The sequence below is a fragment of the Bactrocera dorsalis genome, chromosome 5 (genome assembly GCF_023373825.1).
Source record: "Bactrocera dorsalis isolate Fly_Bdor chromosome 5, ASM2337382v1, whole genome shotgun sequence".
Lineage (NCBI taxonomy): Eukaryota > Metazoa > Arthropoda > Insecta > Diptera > Tephritidae > Bactrocera > Bactrocera dorsalis.
In genome coordinates this window covers 13,059,957-13,081,691 of record NC_064307.1, presented here as the reverse complement: position 1 = coordinate 13,081,691, position 21,735 = coordinate 13,059,957, and the positions used below count along the sequence as shown (strand labels likewise).

The 21,735-nt window shown below is 37.9% G+C and overlaps 2 protein-coding genes and 1 long non-coding RNA gene across 5 annotated transcripts in view; 2 read left to right on the top strand and 1 right to left on the bottom strand.

Annotated features, from left to right (window-relative positions):
• Positions 1-8,604, top strand: part of LOC105224455 (EMI domain-containing protein 1) — a 175,279-nt gene extending 166,675 nt beyond the window's left edge. For 2 of the 3 annotated variants that reach the window (XM_049458362.1, XM_049458361.1), the window contains exons 3-4: positions 5,424-5,462; positions 5,537-8,604. In XM_049458362.1, coding sequence (XP_049314319.1) covers positions 5,424-5,462; positions 5,537-7,869 — 2,372 coding nt within the window. In that variant the 3' untranslated portion in view covers positions 7,870-8,604. The remainder of the gene's footprint in view (positions 1-5,423; positions 5,463-5,536) is intronic. The other variant, XM_049458363.1, reaches the window with a different exon arrangement.
• A 557-nt stretch (positions 8,605-9,161) lies between these two features.
• On the bottom strand, positions 9,162-11,209 carry LOC125778857 (uncharacterized). The gene is made up of 2 exons (XR_007422992.1): positions 9,710-11,209; positions 9,162-9,614 (listed from the first exon to the last, which is right to left on the bottom strand). It is a non-coding gene; the product is annotated as an uncharacterized LOC125778857 (long non-coding RNA).
• A 5,447-nt stretch (positions 11,210-16,656) lies between these two features.
• LOC105224456 (prisilkin-39) lies at positions 16,657-21,368 on the top strand. Its single transcript, XM_011202539.3, has 3 exons — positions 16,657-17,064; positions 17,193-17,301; positions 20,675-21,368. The coding sequence occupies exons 1-3, from the start codon at positions 17,032-17,034 to the stop codon at positions 21,217-21,219; spliced, it is 687 nt and encodes a 228-aa protein (XP_011200841.1). The 5' UTR covers positions 16,657-17,031; the 3' UTR covers positions 21,220-21,368.
• Positions 21,369-21,735: the final 367 nt, after the last annotated feature.

Here is a 21,735-nt window from a genome sequence, read left to right as displayed (position 1 = left end):
TATATCATATATTTACGTTGTTACTTTTGTTGTAGCTTTGTACTAAACACCAAATAAAATCATATAGTATGCGTAAACGTAGTTAAAACCAAAGCAGACGCACACAAATCTATCAAATATATATATCTACATCTATTTAGTAATATATCGAAATAAACAACAACAACCAAAAATTATATATCGTCAACCAAACTCGTCTCAAATTGTAAATATTTTCGTACCGACACACACAACTCGACTCAAATCAACTCAAACTCAACTCAAATCCACGCCACGCCACTCCACTCCAAAACACCCCACTCTCCTACTATAACTTGTAGCAATTTTAATGTAATAATTTTGAATTTTCAAGAGGTGCGCATTCATTATTTTTAACAAATAATAATTTTTGTAAATATTTAAAAATAAAATTTTTGTAAAAACTTAATTAAAAAAATTAAAATTTCTGTATAAATTAAAACTAAAAATTAAAAAAAAAAATAGTTAAAACAGTAATGCAGACCTCGAAAACTTGCTGTAACTTCGCATATGAGCTTTCACTTGTCTGATGCTTTCACTTATTTAAAGCGTTTACTTGTCTAAATATGATAAAAGCGTTGTAAAATATATATGAACGCGTTGTAAAAAAAATTCTAAATGATGTGCCTTAAAGTGCGTAACTATCCTCTTCGCGCACGTTAAATGTAAATATTCTAAAATTTGTGCCTTCTTAAAAGCTTTCACTATTCAAAGAAAGCTTAATGCATTTTTCACCTGAAAATGTGCATTAACTTCTTTTTCTACCTGTCCTCGATACCTTTACATCCATCATCCTTTATCCCGCATCCATATCCATACCTTTCATCCCACTCGCATCATTCACTCGACGTACTCGTGTGGCCCCGAAATGAAATAAAGCTCTGGCTTTGAACTTTAGAGTAAAACATACTTATTTTTTCCATAAACAGCTGCGCAATAGCGAAAAGGTAGTACACTTTTTATATATATTGTTGTATGAAGTTTAAAAATACTGCGTGTTAAGCTATGTGTTATATAAGGCAGGGTTTACACTATGCATATTTTTATGACAAAACGAAAGGAAATATTTTTTTTTTACTTTTTTTTAATTTTTTCAATTAATTTTATAGCCATTTTTTATTGTATATCTGTCATAAAAATAATGTAATGGAAACCAGCCATTATAGGTATATTAAATATTACGAGGTATCAACCGTGTATAAATGCTAGGCAACAAACAACACTGTTAGCTTTCTTTCTAATGGTATTTTGAACGAATTCTTCGCTATAAAATGAGAGAAGAAAGCAGCCAACAATTATTGTATATTTTTTTTTTTAATTTAAATATTCCTTTAATATCCAAATAAAAATTAATAAACAAAAAATAATATCCATTCCACCACAACCCGTTATCAACATCCGCACACCAAAAACTATAACAACAACTACCGCAAAATACAACAAAACACTTGCTTGCTTATGGACACGCCTCAGATGCCTATCGTTATGGCTATGATATCGGTAAGACGGGCAATTTCCATCATGAGACCCGCGGTCCTGATGGCGTTACCTACGGTTGTTATGGTTACGTCGATCCCTACCATATGTTACGTGCAACACATTATGTTGCCGATACACACGGTTATCGTACCGTTGAACCACAAAAACCAGTCGAGGTCTATCCAGTATATGGCGAAAAAGGCCATGGCGTAATTTTGCAATGGGATGAGCTATACTTCCCAATTGGCTGTGGCAAGTTCGAAGGTGGCGCACGGCCAGAATTTCCAGTATTAAATTTGGGTGATGTACGTTGAATAATCAATAAAGAAATATGCAAATTTTGTGACCTAAATCACATCCTCCTCTCTCCTCCACCTCTAACTAAAATTTTGCAGAAGAAGCCTAGCGGTTTTACGCCAGGTTTCTCCCTTTCTCACGCACCGGGTGTGCAGAGCGGTTCAGCCATTCTCAGCCCTTCACGTTATGCCGATCACGATCGCGAGCGTATACCAGCTCCCTCGGCACATGTTGTCGCCACAGTGCGACCCGGCGACAATGGTCCATATCCAGGCGATAATGGTGGTGGCCAATATACCGGCGGCAACGGCCCATACAGTGGTGCAAATGGTCCACACAATAACGGCAACGGTCAATACAATAATGGCAACGGTCCATACAGTGGTGGAAATGGCCCACATAGTGGTGGAAATGGCCCATACAGTGGTGGAAATGGTCCATACAATAGCGGTAGCAGCGGCGGCGGCGGCGGCGGCGGCGGCAGTGGAAGCGGTGGCAGCGGCAGCGGTGCCTATTATCCTGGCGGTTCATCAGGTGGAAGCGGTAATAGCGGCAGTGGCGGCTACAACAATGATGGCGGCAGAGGAAGCGGCACCAATGGCGGCAGCGGCGGTCGTGGCAGCGGAGGTAGCGGTAGCGGTGGTGCTTACTCGCCCGGACCGCTCGGTGGAGCAGGTCCGGGTGGCCCAGGGGGGCCGGGTGCATTGGGATATGTAGATTCCGGCTCTCCTGGGGGCCCCTATGTAGCAGGTTAGCTGGCTTAAATAAAAACATAATAGTAGGAAATTTTACGCAGCACAGAGAGTTTGAGCTTAGATGTACTCAGGGCTTATGTTATATTGAAAGTTTTGAGTGCAGAACGTAGGTCCGAAGCGATATGAAGTGAGTAGCTGTACGCGGAAGCATGCTGTATGATTATCATTGTTGTACTTCTTTTGTTCCATCTTCAAACTAAGAGCTTTTGAGCTTTCGGCACACGGAAATTCCACAATTTCTTCAGAATAAGAATTGTTCGATTATGATTTTGAAAATTTCATGAAATGCACAGTTTACAGGTTTTGAAGAGCTTTCATGAAAAGCTTTTTAGCTTTTTCGGTTGTCTTGATAAGCTCTAATAGCATATAAACTTTTGATCTGAAGCCGATCATAAAATATGTTTTTGGTTCCAAAGCTTTTTTGTCATAGAAAGCTCATTTAAGCTTTGCGCTAAGCGTTTTTAACCTCAACGATAATTTCATTGCAAACACATTTGGGAAGCTGTTCGAAATTTAATTATTGGTTGAAAGCTCTGATAAAATTCTAAGCTCTACGCCGTGACATGAAAGCTACAATTTTAACCAATGTACTTCTACAAAAACTTCGGCTGCACACGATTCGGCTCACGTATTACCGCTCACTTCCTATTGCTTACATCGTTAGGTCTTCCTTGTATTTCAATCTAAGCTTATTAAGCGTTTAGGTTAGCTTTAAGAGCTTTTATAAATCATAATAATTTTTCGAGTTAAATTTTTTTTCTATTACCATACTTTTTCTTCAGCGATATTTTATTTAATGCGAGTCTATTTTTGCATAAACGCACCAACACACCAACACATGCATAGCACAATATACACTCGTATATACATATGTATAAAAAAAAAAAAAACAAAAACTACAACATATGTAATTATTTATATTATTTATATTTACATATCTATATGCACTTAAGCTATTATGTCTGTACAAGTACACACACAAACACATATAAGCGCGCGCACAAACACACACAAAACGAATAGAAATGAATGCGAAATCTTCAAAATACAGTCAAGCGTATAACGGGTATTATAAGACATTTATATACAGAAATGGAAAGTGAAATATGCAAAATCAAGAAATTCTTCAAAAAAAAAAAAACAAAAACAATTCGCGACAGTTTTGACGCACACGACTGTTAACGAATGCTTAAAGAGAATCACAAACTGGTAGCCTCTGCAGGTCTGTCTTGTTTGTCTTCTAGACAAGTACTATGCACACTTGTTAGCACACACACACACATACACATATACCTATGCACCTATTGCTATTTGCACTCGACTTTTTAGAATGTCCAACTGACCTCGCGTTATACCGCAATAAAAAACAGTTCATATGATATTTTTAAAGAAAGAGTCACTGCAATATATTTTTAAATGAGTTTTAAAAAAAATATTCAAATTAAAAAAAATATATATTTAAATAATTACAAAAAATTATTAAAAAATAAAAAAAAAAATATTTTAAAAATATATTTTTTTCAAAAAGAATTTCTGGTGTGAATTTTTGGCCACACTATATGTGTACACCCGAGTACGAGCACGAAACGCACATGAAAGAAAGTTTTTTTGCAAAGAAAACCGACAACGACATTACCAAAAACAACAATATCATGCACATACAAGTGAATGAGCGCGGTGAGCGCAAACCTAAGATGTGCGGCAACAGAAAAGTGAATATCAAATTATCACACTCAAAGCCATGCTGCAATCAAAAATCAAAAAAAAAAGAAAATTAAAAAAAAAAACCAAAAAAAATAAAAACAAAACTTTAAAATGACTTACTGATTTCGGTCCACACATCTGCCATACATACTCGCACATTTCCAGCACCAAAACAGCACCAAAAATGCCTTTGAAAAACCATAAACACATTTCAAAAATAGTTTTAAAGCATGTTCAAGCCACACACACATACACATACAAAGGCATGCAATCCGGCGTCATCGCTCATACATACATGCACACACATATACGCGCCTGCACTCGTACAACTCTTACCAGCGCCTGCAACAATTGCTTGCTCTCAGCCAGTCCACATCCTTCATACCTTTGCGCCCACGAAATTTAATCCTATTGCCTAATCCTACTTAGCCTCAAACACCACACACACCCACACATATTCCCACCAACTGATCCATAAATCCACAAACTTTCATCATTATTATCCCATCACATATCCCGTTAGCAATGCTGTTAGCTGCTGCGTCGTAACGGTGTACGGGCTTACTGTAGCATTGTGTATGTTTGTTGTATTATTATTATTATTATTTGTTCGAAAAGCTCGACTTGACGTGTTTTGCGAGTTTACCGTTATTGTGTACACGTACAGTTGTTGTGTTCACTAACCACACTGCCTCTCATACCTATCTACATACATACATACATTGTGACTAAAATCGCCGTATATATATAAATATATATATAGTACATACATACATGTCATATATATGTGTAACATTGTATCTGAATGTTTTTGAGCTTTACCGGTAGCTGGCGCTTACAGCTTGTAGTTGTTAACACTAAGTAAGTAGTATGATTAAATTAAATTATAATTGAGTACATTTTAATTATGCCGTAATTGTAGTTGTTTTAGGTATTTCATAGTAACTGTAGTTATGAACCTGCAAAATTTAATTTTGATTTGATTTTCTCCCAAAATAGTAAATTGTAGCCTTAGTTTGTGCGTAGACTTATTGTACACACTGTACCTGCAGTTTAGAAAAGTATTTAGTGTAGCTAACTGTATAATGATTACAAACGTTTTTCACAATTTTTACGCATTACTAATATATTACTCTTTCTCTCCAACAAACACTCTCTCCCTCTCTCTAGGAAATGGTAATTATGAAGGTTTTGATGGTCGTTATAAAGGTGAGTTTGCTTAACGCTCTCTTCGCTGCAATCGAACATTCAACTAAACCACCTCTCATTTCCTCAACTTGCAGGTATTAAACAAGGTCAATATGTCCCGGACAATTCGGGCAAATATGTTCATGTTGAAGGTCCAACTGGTCCACCAGCCGTACCATATGTGCACGTAGAGGGACCACAGGGCGGTTTTGGCGGTGAAGGCGGCGTAGGCGGCAAAGGCAGCGGCGGCGGTGTAGGACCAGGCGGCCCAGGCGGACCAAAGGGACCCGGCGGTCCAAAGGGACCTGGCGGCCCAAAGGGTCCACCTGGCCCACCTGGTCCACCCGGACCACCAGGACCATTCGGCCCAACTGGACCCGGACCTAAGGGACCAAATGGCCCACCCGGACCACCTGGCCCACCTGGACCAACACGTCCCGGCCCACCAGGACCACCTGGCCCACCCGGCCCAACACGTCCCGGCCCAGGCGGACCACCTGGACCACCAGGCCCAACCCGTCCCGGACCACCAGGCCCACCCGGACCAACACGTCCCGGCCCACCAGGACCACCAGGACCAGATCGTCCAGGCCCACCCGGACCACAACCACCATACAAACCAAGTGATCCAAGAGAGTCAAATAAGAATACACCCGGCTATTTGCCACCCGTCTCAAAAACTGGTAAAATAACGCAACCCATTAAGTCATCATCATTAGTTGTGGAGGGTGAAACACCCACGACAAGCACACATACCACCACAAATACACAAACATCTTTCGTGCCAAATTATGGTAGTAATAATGATTATGCACAAAAGAAGGTCACCACCACCACAACCACAACCACAACCAACACCAATACCAATACTAACACTCAATTTAATAATAATATTAAAACAACACCTCTAACCAATATTCCTCCTTCTTCTCCTCCCTCTCCTCCCAAAACCATCACCACCACAACAACGACCAACACAAATACGAACACGAACACGAATTACCCGAATGTACCGGTTAATCCGCCGACCTCCTATCAACAAACTAATAAATACTTGCCACCCAATCGTGGTCCAATTACGAATACCTTCAATCGACAGGATACATCTATTGAGAAGGAACAACCGTACAAGACAATTACCTCAACAACTACAAACACAAATACTGACAGACAAACCGGACAGAAAATCACTCAAGGAGGCGTAGGTCAAAAGGTAACCACAACAACATACGAACAAACACCCGGTATCTATAATGGACAGAAGGTAACTACACAAAAGGAAACTAATATCTATGGGCAAATTCCCGGTTATCCGATTGGACAAAAAGTAGTCGAAAAAGTAACAACCACGACAACGACGAACCAAAACGTACCCAGCTATCCAACAGGACAGCGGGTCGTTGAGAAAGTGACCACCACAACAAATACCAACAGAAACGAAGGTTACAAGCCCAGTCAGCCGACAGGTGGTCAACGTTTCGAACAAAACCGGCAAACAGAGAAGAATGTAGTTACCAATACCATTACTAATTACCAAACGCCACGTCCCTCCTATCCACCGACCGAAATAAATAACGAACGTGTGTGCTCTTGCAATGCGGATCGTAATCAACAAACTACTACAATAGGCACACAGCAATCTACAACCTCGTCCTTCGGTAAACCAACGTCGGATAGTAAATTGTATAATCAACAACAATTCACAACACAAACAACAACCGCATCGGGCGGCCAAGCCTTCTTTGGCGGTATAACGAACTCCATGTCATTGTTACAACAATTGCCGGTGTTTCCACAAGCGCCAGGTTATGCCGCCTCCTATGCACCGGACAAGATACCTAAAGGTGCCATTGTAGCATTTATGCCGGTAATCATTTTACCACAATCAGCTTACGAACAATGCGACGATAATGCGTTGCATACGGCCGACAGATACCAACAGAATGTCGACAGCTTCCCATTAGGCGTGCAACCGGCACCGATTCCATTTAGCTTTAGTCAGATTACAGGCGGTGCACGTAAAGATCAATGCATGTGCCCTTGTTCTTGCACACAAAACATACCAGACAGACTGCACAAGAAGCGTGACACGAACGCCAGTGACGGACTGAACGCAACCGTAGCCATAGACAATGAGAAAGAGACCGCTGAAGTGAAAGCTGTAGAAGCTTTAGTGACGGACGAACAAGCGGAGACCAAAGTGACGGAAAATAAGGTACTAGACACGACGCCAGCAAGCACGGAAAATGTAGAAACAACAAAGCCATTGACAGCAGCTGTGGTGGAGACAGCCGAACCGGTAGCGTTGGTTGGCGAAGCGACTGCAACGACGACAGTAACGACAAACGAAGATGTTAAAGTCGCGCCAGAAAGCGAAAAGATCGCAGAACCGTCCGCAACTGTTGTGGTCGAAGAAAAGAAAGACTAAATAGACGTTATGACGAACGACGTTAATGACGTTATACTACAATTTGTCATCTACATACTCACAAACATCCTGCAAGAAATCCTCTCCAATTTAGGAATGACAAAATAAGTTATCTACGGATACCATATGAAATAACGCCGTCCGTTAGCAAAAGAGAACGTCAACCACAGCAATCGACAGCCACCAACGTCCCGTTATCCTACATCCTCTCCGCACATCCCAACAAACGCTTGTTGCTTGCACAGTCAAGTCAGCTGGTGTCCCTTAAGCGGACACACTGCTGGCCTAGGCAAGTAATATCGGTACCGTTCCTGCATATGACGTGCCTGGCAGTTGGTCCATTTCCTTATGCGTTCCCCCGTCCAAAGCAACACGCTACGTGCCCGCTCCCGTCCTTATAACACCTCTCCCGTCCAACAGTAACGGTTGTTACAACCATTCTGGAATCCTGATCCTCATTACCAAGCGTAGCAAGCGTATCCTGCCATCCCGATCCTGATTCCGTACCGGCTCCATACGTCCAGTTCCCGATTTTGTGTTCATGTCCTTACAATGTTAATTTATAGTAACAACAACAAAAATGAAACAATAAGAAAATACATTGTAAGCACTAAAAGATGTAAAAGTCAAGGCAGTAATGTAGAGAAAGAGATTGTAATGAAGAATAAGAAACAGAAGTAGAAGAAGAAGAAGAAAAGAAAAGACAAAAATACTCTTAGATATATAATTTATGTATAAAATCGATGTAAATGAGAATGCGCGAACTTCTCCTTCCGTCTTTCTCTCTCTCACACTCTCTTTCTCTCCTTATGAATATGTTATGTATGCACTCATTTATGAGAAAGCTAAAAAATATTTGTTAAATTTGTTCTTTTGTTTGCGAAATTAACGCTTTTTATGTATGTATGGCTCACCAACTCTATGTATGTATGTATGTATGTGTGAGTGCGCTGAAATAAGCGGAAAGAAATGGTAAAATGCATGAGGCGCCGTTCCTCTAGTTTTTTAATATACCCTTATTAACTAACCGCATTTTTAGTTTCTTTCGAAGCTCACCACACTCACACATGCATACATACAAACGTATGCTTAAGCATTGAAAGCGCTCGTCGCTTTATCAAAGTAATATTCAAATGTATTTTCGTTTGTAAGCATTCGCCGGCTAACGGTAGTGCTTAGAAGCAGCAAAAAGTGCATTTGACGCGCTGATTGTAAAGAGAAAAGAATCCTAATGATGATGATGATGCGAAGTTAATTATTACAATGTGAAATGTTGTTTATTATGCTTTGGCTATATATATATATATATGTACTATTTGACGTTTTTGTTTCCTTAATTATATTTCGTTCACTTTTTTATAATTTTTTATTTTAGTTATTAGTTTTTATTTAATGTTTACTTTAATAATACATGAAAAAAATGTAAAAATGTTTGGTTAGATTTGAGAAAATGTGTTTTTTTCTTCGATTTAATAAAACAAAATGTATTTAAAAAAACATAAAAACAAAAACAATTGCGCTTATTTATTTCGAATGGAAATAGGTACAGGAAGAGACTTATTTACTTCAAATTTATATAGTTATATGACAAGGCTTTATGAACAATTTGAATTCATCGATAATGTAAGGGTAATGTGGCTTTCGGAGCTCCAATTTCGCTGTGGATTTTCGGCTTAATCGCGGTGGATCTCTTCAAAATCTTTTGGTGACATTTTAAAGGGTGTTTCCATAGATGCAAGAGTGTTCTGAAAACAGTTTTCAGTAAATATGGGATTAATAAAATATCAAAAGAAGAGAAGCTGTGAAAAAAGTCCTACATTTGTGTTTAAGATTTGCTTACCTAAATGTCAATTGCACCTTGAGTTGCATCTGCTATACGCATACAGTGTCCTCTTACAGATAATTGAGAGTGCGGCTTTCAATGGTTCTGATCTCAAATGCAGTATAAAGCTGAGCTTCGTTGACTTTTACTTTAGTATTTCGGTTTCATTGAAACTTATCGGGTTGTAGGTACCACTGACTTCATTAACACTTCCCACCTCTATGAAAGGACATCGTAGCTGCGAATCATTAAGTTAAATTATGGAGTATTGGATGTGCAGTATTAGCTGTAGTTGACTTGGTTTCAGAAAAATTCAGTTTTATTATAAATACAGGAATCACCGATTACTTCGATCTTCCACTTTGTATATTCTCGCAACATATTGCTACAGAGTACATCAGTTACGAAATTTATTTTAAATTACTCCTCTGTTACAGTCTCAATTATTATTGTGTGGTTGTGGAGGCCCAATTTATACAATTTTCACATAGTTTTCATTAATTTGTGACACTGGGCTTTGCCTTGATGAAATAAAAGAGTTCTCTTCGAGATTATCGCGCGGAGTTCACTATGATATGAGCTGATTGAACTCGGAGGTGCATTGACGCAAAACCTCAAATTTATTACTATTGAATGGCTGGAAATGTCATCAATTCGATGCTGTTCTTGGTTGGTTGATCACCAAAATAATCACGAATGTCCAACAAATCCTTTTGATAACTTTAGAGTGTGAGCTATTTGGATCAACTTAATTTTACGGTCACCCAAAACCATTTTGTGGTTTTCTTTGATGTTTTCATCCTTTACTTTGACATTCAATGCTATTATTGTATTATCGCTGCTCATTTTGTACAGGTTCCGAATTTAATTTTGATGCCTAAAACTATGCTACAATTTAATGAACATTAGCAAGCTTTTCGACGTATATCAGTCATATGTATAATCCATTCACAAACTTGCACTTCACTTGTTTTAGCAAAGCTTTTAAGCTGATTAGTCTGCAGTTGTATTAACATTGAATTTTTTCTATGCGAAAGAAAAGCAAAATTATAAAATGTATAGTAACAGTGGAATCTTTATTAGAGTCTTTGTTTGGCTGGCTGCATTTTCCATTATCCAGTATTTTCTTAATAGGTCGATAGGTTGAGTTGGTAAAAGCGTTACGTTGTTGTACAATAACAATACCTATACGATATTGGTTTAAATAACGCTATTATACTTTCCTTTACTTTTAAAATTAACGATTTCTGGCACGGCGGTTAACTTATAAAAATTATTTGATTGTATGATATGCTTGGTGGGCTTGTCGGCAAGGCTTTGTTTCAGTGGTTTAAAAAACAATAGTTATGTGAATATATTAAGCTACTTTATATATTTTTGGTTCCATATCTCATTAAACCAAATATGACGTTCTCCAGATTTTCAGCTGTCTTACCAACAAATCCTATACGCTGTGAAGTCGGTAAAATAGCTGTTACCTTTTCACTTTTATAGCGTTTAGCTGAAGACTTTAGGATGATGTCCTCAACTCTCATAACTCTCATTGGTAAGTGTTGTATATTTGCACTTATCTACATATGTATTTGCATATCCAGAGCTCTCTTTCGAAAGTTTCAAAAAAGCGAAAATATCGAGCAAACAAACAATGGCATTGAGCTATAATCAGTATAAAAAGTGCTATATATAATATATATATTTATTTATAAATTCTGATTGCAGTTTGTACCTTATTGTGCAACTATATATGCAACTATTACTTAATATGCAACTATATGCTAATGTATGAAACCCATTCACTGGTCAAAGAACTCTAGTTGGCTAAATGGACCTTTATCTAACACTTCACCTAGTTTACCCTTAATTAATTCAATATGCACTGTAATGAATAACAGTTTTTCTATTAGCAATGTTACGTATTGTTATGAATATAATTTCTATCAATATATATTATTATATGTACATTAGGGTGGGTAAAAACAAAAGCAGCCAACTTGTAGTTTTATAAGAAACTTGCTGCTCCACATGGTGTGGTGGTTAGAGGTGTTTTAAAACCAATTTTTCAGAGTACCAAGTGAAAAAAAAATTAAAATTTTTTTGAACTACCCTAATGTAGTTTTTTATATGTAATAATACATATTAACTTTTTTTGTTGTGTTTGCGGTGAAATTTTATTGGCGGTTGAGAGTATTTATTTGAAAAGTTTTGTAATGAACAAATTGAATAATTAAAATAAAACACAAATATTTTTCACTGAAATGAAAAGTGAGATATAAAGATAATTTAGTTCATATATTTTAAAATTATACCCTCGTTCAAGTGAAATGGACGTTACACGTCTCATCATACCGTTTAAACTTTTGGTTAAATATAATAATGACACCAACTAGCTTTAAGTTCAAGCCCTTTTCAACGAAGTAATTCCTCTACCTTGGCAAAACTGACGAAAATCAGAGAACCGAAGTTCAATTTGTAGTTAATGACGGGACTTTCAATTGAAATGCTACAAAAGCAGACCAATAGGGACAGCAAACAACGCCATATTTTTTCCTGTTCATTTGACATTTCTCTTCAGTAAGGTTTGCCATATCATCATGGAGAGATATACGGTCCAACAACGAGTCGAAGTTATTAAAATTTATTACCGAAAGTCGGATTCAACTTAATGAATGCTACGTCCAATTTTTGGTCGTCATAATCGTACTGTTAGATCAACAATTGGACGTCTAGTTGAAAAATTTGAATACATGGGTACAGTACAAAATGTTCCTGTGCCAGTGAGACAAAGAAGTGAGCGTGGTGTCATTATATTAATATATTGCTGCCGCTAGCGCAGCAATTGAGGAGAACCCAAATCAGTTTCTCACACGCCGTTCTCAAGCAATCGGCATCTCTGTGACGTCGTTGTGGTGAATTTTGTAGTAAGATCTTGGCCAACTCTTTACCAGATTAAATCGACGCAAGAAGCCGCTTGAATACCAGAAACTTCGAATGTTTGTAAATTGGGCTGAGCAACAATATGAAAATGATCCGAATTTTCAACGAAATATCATCTTCTGCGATGAGGTTCATTTCTGGTTGAATGACTTCGTCAATAAGCAAAGGATGCATTATTTGTCAGGCAGAAATCCACACGTACTTCATGAGTCACCATTGCATCCTAAAAAAATTACGGTTTGGTGCGGTTTATGGGTTTGTGATGTCATTGGGTCGTACTTCTTTCGTGATGATCAAGATTGGAACGTTACTGTCAAAAACCGAAAGTGTTAACTCACGAAAAAGCCCAGTCAATTGGCCGCCTCGGTCGTGCGATTTTACACCCTCGACTATTTCCTGTGAGACTGTGTCATGTCTATAGTCTATGCCAACAAGCCAGCAACGACTGATGAACTCCGTACGAATGTCGAACGAAAAATTGTAGCAGTATCGGCCGATTTATGCTTGGAACCGTCGAAATTTAGGTTAAGCGTCTGGACTTCTGCAAGCGTGCCCATGATGGCCACGCAAAATAAGTCGAGTTTGAGTATACAATTATTCAAGCGCTAGTCCCATTAGCTTGTGAGAGCAGCTAAAGAACACTCGCTTTGATAAGAAATACATAATATTAACTATTTTACCAAGCTTTATGAGTTTGGTAAAGAAAGTACCTCAAAATCTCCTACTATATCTGGTAAAACTAAATTCTCTGGAATTATCAAAAGCCAGCAGTCAATAACTTTCGAAACACTCAATTATACTTTAAATAGCTTCATAAAAATTGTATTTGATTTGCATTCTTTTGTCAACCGCTTTCAAAAAATAGGCCATCTATGTATATGTATGCGTGGTATTCATACACATATTTCTAAATATTAAATTGCATCGGTTTACCAGACTAAAAAATGCACACGCAGTTTTGAGGTGTCAAAGGAAATTGCAAAAGCCGAAAAATAAATTAATTATCTTAGTCGCAAAACCACATTTCACACCTCAACTCATTGCACATTGCCACACCCTGCAAATGTAGCAATATACCTAAATACAATATTAATGCCTGTACATATGTATGTGTGATTTGTACTGGAGCGTGTATACGAGTATTGGCAAATTGGCTGGGAAGTTGGGCAGTAAATTCGATATTTTTATGAATGAATTCTACGCTTTTCAAGGGCCTGTAAATAGCAATCAACTAGCAAGGTAAACAAACAAATTGCACAAAGAAAGAACAAAAACAATAACAACAGCACAAAAAAGTAATATAGATGAAATTTCAGCGCTGAAAATAACAAAGAAATCGATCGATAAAACAAAAGTAAGCCCGTAAATATTTGCTGCATAAATAAGAATACAGACAAATGGAAACGCCGGCAATGTTTGTGGGCAAATAGACCGAAAAAGTAAATATGTGTGCGTGTTTTCGGTAAATATTCATGGAAACTCATATATTGGCATTGATATATGCAGGTACATATGGACAATTCGATGTACAGCAACAAGTGGATGAGGGTTTTAAAGTTTCGTCGGCGACCAAGTGTTGAAACGCGCTTAGCGGCATTTTTCAAAAAAATATTTTATTTAATTTTAATACTTTGACACCTCGCGGTATTGCTTTTCGTAGTATTTAACTTAGTTGTTGACAATTTATAATAACGTTTGCTTATATAAAATTTTTAACTATGTTAAACTTTGTTATAAAGGGTGGTCCATGCAGTATATGTATTTGAAAAACAAAGCATAAATCTTTTATCATGTCGACAATGAAAGGTTCGCTGCTGTTAGAAAAAAGTAAATAGCTGGATAGAGCCTTATAACGCGTGATCCAAGTAGAGGTACTTTTTTCAATAGCCTTTTTTGACAGATCACGCGTGAGTCGTGTCTCGCTGTTGTGATAATTTTGTTCAATTTTGTTTGGTATTTCATCATGGAAAGACTTACGCCTGAACAACGTTTACAAATCGTTAAGAGCGTACACGACCTTCCCAAGCGACCTCGCTTCGCTCTATGGGCTCTTGAAAAGTTCCAAAAAGATCCGACGTTTTCGAGCCAAATTTTGTTCAGCGATGAGACACATTTCTGGCCCAATCGGTATGTAAACAAGCAAAATTACTACAGTTGGGACAAAGAGCAACATAAGGAAATTCAAGGGCTGCAGTTTTACTCAGAAAAAAACAATGGCTAGGTATGGTTCGTGGGACGGTGGAATCATCGGTGTATATATTCCTTCAAAAATGAGGCCGGTGAGAACATAACTATTAGTGGCGACCGTTATCGCACCATGGTAACCAATTATTGGATGTCTGAAATTGAAGCTCGTGATCTCGCCAACATTTGGTTTCAACAAGACGGCGCCACTTTCCATATATCGCATCAAACAATGGATTTTTTGGGTGAACACTTCGGTGACCAGATAATTTCACGTTTTGGGCCGGTCGATTGGCCACCATCGTGTGATATCACACCCTTAGACTTTTTCCTGTGAGTGTGTGTAAAGTCTACAGTCCATGTGAACAATCCCACTTCGATTTAGACCTTGGAAAAAGATATCAACATTAAATCCTCGAACGAGTTATCGAAAATTTGATTCATTCTGAGACCACGACCAACATTTGAAAGAGATAATCTACAAAAATAAATGTCAAAGACCTTCTTAGCTATATATTTTTAAGCAATGAGCGAAGATATACAATATTTAGGAGGCTGCAATTTCTCCGTTTAAAATTTTGACTAGTTTCCGATCAATGCCTGTATTCAACTATTTAATAAGTGAGCTAAATTTTAAGCAGAAAATTTTTCCATACCGCCAGACACCTCTTTGCGGAAATGTTCCAGAAAATCGGCTACAGAACGAAGGAAATCGAAAATTGTTAAGAAATTAACGATTATTAAAGTACATTTTCGACCAACACTTCAAGATTTGTAGTTAAAACTTATGAAATATTTTGAAAAGCCTTGACTAACTTGTCGTAAATTGAAAAATTATTTTTGAAGTTCCATGAGGTGATAGATGTTGTGATGCTTTGAATAAAAATCATAATTCTGGCGACAGATTAGAGCTTAAGAAATTGTTTGTTTAAAAACAGGATCTGTAATTTTTGTTTAATAGAACCCAGTAAACATCTCTTTCGGAAAAGAAGTCGCTTAAAATTTTCAGCACTCATTTTCTTTATCCTACATCACTATAGGATAGAATGTATGCCAATGTGCCCATAATTATATACCATGAGTAGTCTCAGCTTTTAAGATATCGATCTGATATTCAAGCTTCGTTTTCTCCCCAAGAAACTACTCATTAGTCAAAATCAGTAGAACATAATGCTGCCACACCAATTGAACGAAGAAATGCATGTCCTTGTATGGAATAATTTATTAGTTGACAAGATGCCACCGTGAGGGGTATTATATTTATATTTTTCTGGTTTTAATTATTAAAATGCAAATACCGACTGAGAAAAATAATGATCAGTAGATATCCTAAACTTCATAGAACCAAATAAAGCACTCTGGTCACACACCTAATCCAATACTTCACTATCTTTGCTGGTTAAAGCCTTAATATGTTAAGTGTTATTATTTTCTTTAAGTACATTTGTATGCTTATAATTAAGCGTTTAATAAGTTTTACGCTGACAGGGAAGTTTTGTTTACAGAGAGCAGAAGTTTTGACAAAACTAATTTGCGGCTTTGACTCAGCAAATGTGTATGTGTGTTGACTAAATAATTGGCTAATTTCAACAGCAATTGAAGACTCGCGTATTTACTAGCTAAACATCTGGGCGCTCAGTTTGATGAATTCGCACCGCTTGTGGACATACATACAAGTATAAGCACCTGTTACTCTTTACCGAAAAGGTAGCGCCTTTGAGGGTGGTGGCCGCCGACGTTGTCATTTGAGAGTTACTCGCAAGTTGTGTATGTGTATAAGTGTTTTTTAGTTAAGTCAGAGTAGCTCAGGTGGAAAATGAAAAAATATAAATTGACCTGAACGCTGGGAAAAACAATCAAAAACACTTCAACTTCAAAGCTCGCGGTACGCTTAGCTCATCGAGACTCGCCTGCGTGTATATAGTTAGTAGACGTTGTAAACTGTGAACTTGAATTGTCTGTATTAGCATCAGAGACCTGAGAATATTGCCATTGTTCAACGTGTGTCGTAAAGAACGTTGTTGTTCTAAGTGCTTTTTGCTGCTGTAATTCCAATTCAACTGTTGAAAACGAAAGTGTTTTTGGTGTATTCATTCAACAACGGTTGGTTGAACGCGAAGCTTGTGCGGGTGTGTGTGTGTGCGCGTTTGTTTTTGGTTGGCGGAAAAGTTTGTAAAACATCTAAAAGCGGTTTAAAGTACATACTTAAGTGTTTGGCGAAAATGTGTTCGAGCGTTAAGTTGGCAGTTGCGTTGGTCAGTTTTTTTACCTCCTTGTAATATTATTCTTAGTATATCGATTGGTTTTCAAGTACAAGTATTTTCGCCAAGTAGTCATTCAGCACTCAAATGTTCTACGTTGTTGTTTTTATACCATTTTGTAGCTGTGCGTGGGTGTCCTGGCGGGAATTTCGGCAGAGGAAAGCACAAATGCCGAAAGCACGAATGCAGCAGTTCAACAAGATCTAACCACTTCGGGCACTTCAGCGAAATGTAAGTAGAAGTGTCCTAATGGATATACTTAAGTTTATACGTACACCTATATTACTGTGTAAGTATTATTTGCAGACACAATTGTGAAATTATTTCATTTGTTAGAGTATTTGTACAATTTGACGAAGTTAGCAAATATTTGAGGGAAAGGATCGCTCTTTAAGTTGTTTATCTTCAATTCAGTTGTTAAGCTGTAAAGCTGAGTATTTATTTGTATAAATAAAAGTGTATATAAAAGACCAATTTTGAATATAACGAGATAAATGTGCAAACACTTGGAAAATATTTATTTCTAAATGAAAGGAATTCCACATTTCGGAGAAACACTTTTACTACTAAAACGGTTGTACAAATACAATATTTCTTGGAAGGATTAAGCAAATAATTGTCAAGTTGGAGCGCTTTGCTGGAGCTATTCTTCTTCTTCCTTACTGGCGTAGACACAGCTTACGCGGTTATTGCCGGGTTAACAGCAGCGCGCCAGTCGCTTCTTTTCGCTGTTTGGCGCCAATTGTAGATTCCAAGAGTAGCCAGGTCCTTCTTTCCCCTGTGGGTACTGCGTCGAATACTTTCAGAGCTGGAGTGTTTTCGTCCATTCGGACAACATGACCTAGCCTGCGTAGTCGCTGTCTTTTAATTCGCTGAACTAAGTCAATGTCGTCATATATTTCGTATCGTTCCAACGACTACGATATTTGCCGTTGCCAATGCGTAAAGGATCATAAATCCACCGCAGAAACTTTCTCTCCAAAACTGGTAACGCCGATTCAACAGATGTTGTCATTGTCTATGCTTCCGCACCATTTAGCAGGACTGGGATGATGTGTGACTTGTTGAATTTGGTCTTTTATCGTCTAGAGGGAACTTTATTTCTACATTGCCTACTCAGTTCGAAATAGCACCTGTTGGCAAGGTTGTTGGTGTTAATACTGATTCCAAGGTAGCCGAAATTATCTACGACTTTGAAGTTATGACTGTCAACAGTTATGTGGGAGCCTAGATGTGGGTCCGACGATTCTTTGTTTGCTGGTAGGAATTATTTCGTTTTGCTCTTGTTCACCACCAAACCCATTTGCTACCTTATCCTGTCTGGAGAAAGCAGCACCAACGGCGCGGGGGTTGAGGCCAATGATATCAATATTCTCGATTCAGCTCTGCAACTCCGTAAGTAGATTGAAGAAGTCGCACGATACTCGCCTTGTCTAAAACCTTCTGACGGAGCTTTTGGTATTGGTCAATGTCAGTTTACGCAGCCGTAGTAGTTTTGCCGGGATAACAAATTTAGACATAGCGACGTAAAGGCAGCTTTAATGTTGACGAAATTCTTCACAGGTCTTTTCTAAGGTTAGGCGCATGGTGGAAAATCAACAACTGACCAGATATTCAGCAAGCGTCGAATTCACCATTTTTAATACATCATCGATTAAATATCATTAGAAAAAAACGAATGGGCGAAAGAGTCCCGAAAATTCTGTGCATTCGAAGCACTCGGTTCCATATGATAAAAACTCCATTGGCTTACCAAACTTTTGTCAAATTATAACTCTGTGTTGATATTTAAGACAGAGCTTTTCGTGACCTTTGATATATTACGTTCATCTAATATTTCTCAAAACTTAGGACTAATTGTCATTTAATTATCAATACGTAATTGGAAATAAATAGAATTGGCTACGCATCTGCAGCAAATTAATTGTAACAGAGTCGTGTTGAGCACCATTTTGCAGTATCTGAAAGCTGTTTCGCAGATAATATCAAGTCGTTCACCACTAATAGAATTAGCAGCTTTAATTTAATTGCCTTGCTACCTTCCATCCAATGGAATTTTGTCTTTGGAAGCCTATTCCTGTGACTTTGATAACAATGCAAAACAAAATAATTTCGTATGGGCTTAGTCGTATTTTTGTCACCGTGAGTTTCCTGTGTTGAACGAGCTTTGAGTTATACATATGTTTATTAAGTATTAACTATTTGTGAAAGTTGTGCATAAAATTTTAAGTAAGCTTAGAATCAAAAGGAATTAAAGAGCGATCTAAGAACTATTTCACACGGACTAACAATGGCTCAGCACTCTGATAAATTGCACGATCCTGCTTAACTCTATTGTGGCGCATGGTGCTTATTCAAATATATAGAAACATGAGCCGAGAGACTGTCTCTACAGAGTGCTGTGCCGTCCAGAATCAGGTGTTCTTAAATTTCTGGTTATACAAGAGGATATACCCATGGTCAACAGGTGCGTTTTGAGCCTGCAATATTCAGTACACTACTATGAGTATAGTAAGACTTTGTTCATAATTTTAATAATTTCTTGACTTATTCTTAAAAATCTGTGTCGTTCACCTACAAGTAATACCACTTGACTCCAATACACTTTTACCAACGTTTTTTCCGATCCTCGAAACAGTTGTAGAGACTCAGGTTTAAGGTCTTCAATTGACTCAAAACGTTTTCCCCGGAGAGAACGTTTGGGTTTGCTGCATAGCCAGAAGAAACACGGAGTTGAACCAGAAGAATATGGTGATTGCGGCACTATACTGTTTGAAAATTGGGAAAACCCACGAAAAATCAATGCAGTATGCGGCGGTGCATTATCGTGGTGAAAAAATCCAGAGTTGTCGGCTCAAAATTCCGACCTCTTTTACGGACAGCTTCGCGCAAACGACGCATAACACTCTAATATTATTCCTTCTTGATAGGTTTGGACACACGGAAAGAGTTCGGAGTGCTCCACACCTCGATACTCGAATAACACTGTCAACATAATTGTGATTATTGATTCTCAGACTCCAATTATCTTTCAAATTGGTTTTCATTGATCCTTCCGATATTCCAACTGTTAATCGTCGATTCTCAAGTACCGATTTCTTAATTTAGTGTCGTGTGGATCATCAGTTGATAGTGACGTGGTTCGTCGAACACGCGTCTCCGACCCTTTGAATAATTTCTGTCTATTTTGTATAACAAACTTTCCTGGGATGATATAAAGAAGTAGACTTAACATATAAAGACATTTATTGACAAAATACGAAAAGACTTTTTCGACAATATATTTATATAAGACGTTTTAACCTATAGAATTTATATATACTATGTAAGTTCTTTCAGGTAAATCTGAATTTGTGTTCAACTTTGATTAAAAACCATAGATTGTTTCTTTTATTGTCATAGAACTTCTAGAAAAAAACATTAAAATAACTGTATTTTGCGCGAAAAAAAAACTGAAAAAGACCAATTTGACAAATTAACAGACATTTGTATTCACTGCCATTCTTTAAATTTAAACCTAATTAATTTGACACAGACATTACGGAAATAAGTAAGCTCATTATCTAATTTCGCTTTTGTTTATTTGTTGTTGTCTATCAATTAGTGTTCAACTTGGGCAGCTTATTTGGTCAGAGTCCCGGCTACGGTTACGGTAATGGATATGGCTATGGTTACGGCAACAACTACTACCCCAGCGCCAATAGGCCGACAACCTATTATCCTTACAGGAACAACTATTACCCCACCACCAGCACATACCCCAGCAACTACTACCCGAGCAATTATTATCCAAGCAACGGCGGCTGGAGCGGCAGCAACTACCCCAACTACGCCTCTAATGGCGGCTATTATCCCAGCGCTGGCGGCTATGGCTATAATTATGGCAGCACCACCGGCACGGGCGGCTACTACCCCAGCACGGGCACCAATATTCTAGGCGGAAATGGCGGTTACGGCGGCTATGGAGGTAATGGCGGTCTGCCTGAGTACTATGGCTATTATAATCCACAATACACTGGTCAGCGCAATCGTGGTTACGGTTATTACGCCAATACCGATCGCTATGGCTTGCCACGCTATGATGGCGGCTATAATGATCGCCCTTATGGTGGGCGTGGTGGTTATGGCACTTATCGTGGCTACGATTGATGCGGACCTTGTGTGTGCGTGTGGATTGATTTGAAGTTTGTAAATTTCTGTTTTGTTTTTTAATGTTTTCTATGTGTTTTGCTTTATTGCTGTTGTTGGCTTAGTAATGCTCTCGAAATGCGATAATAAACTTGCTTCTTGCATGTAAATATGCTATGTGTGTATATATTTTATTGTTTGTGGAAGTATTTTTTTACTTATATATCAATATTAAACCAAAATTATTTTAGAAAAGCATTTACGTATGTGTAACTAATCCTGTATTTCCTATTCTCCAACAAAGGTTTGTAAGTAGCCAATAAGTGTTTCAGTTAATCGTATTTTGTGCAGCTTAGACATATATTTTTCGGTTTGAACTTCTTCTTTACTGGCGTAGACTGAACTGATTAAAACAATAAAACAATAAAAAGCTGGAGGGATGCCACCTGTTCAAAATATTTACCCAATAAATCTATAATATAGAAACACTTTAATGAAGAAGGCACCAAAGAAAAGAGGTTTAAACAAGCATGCAGC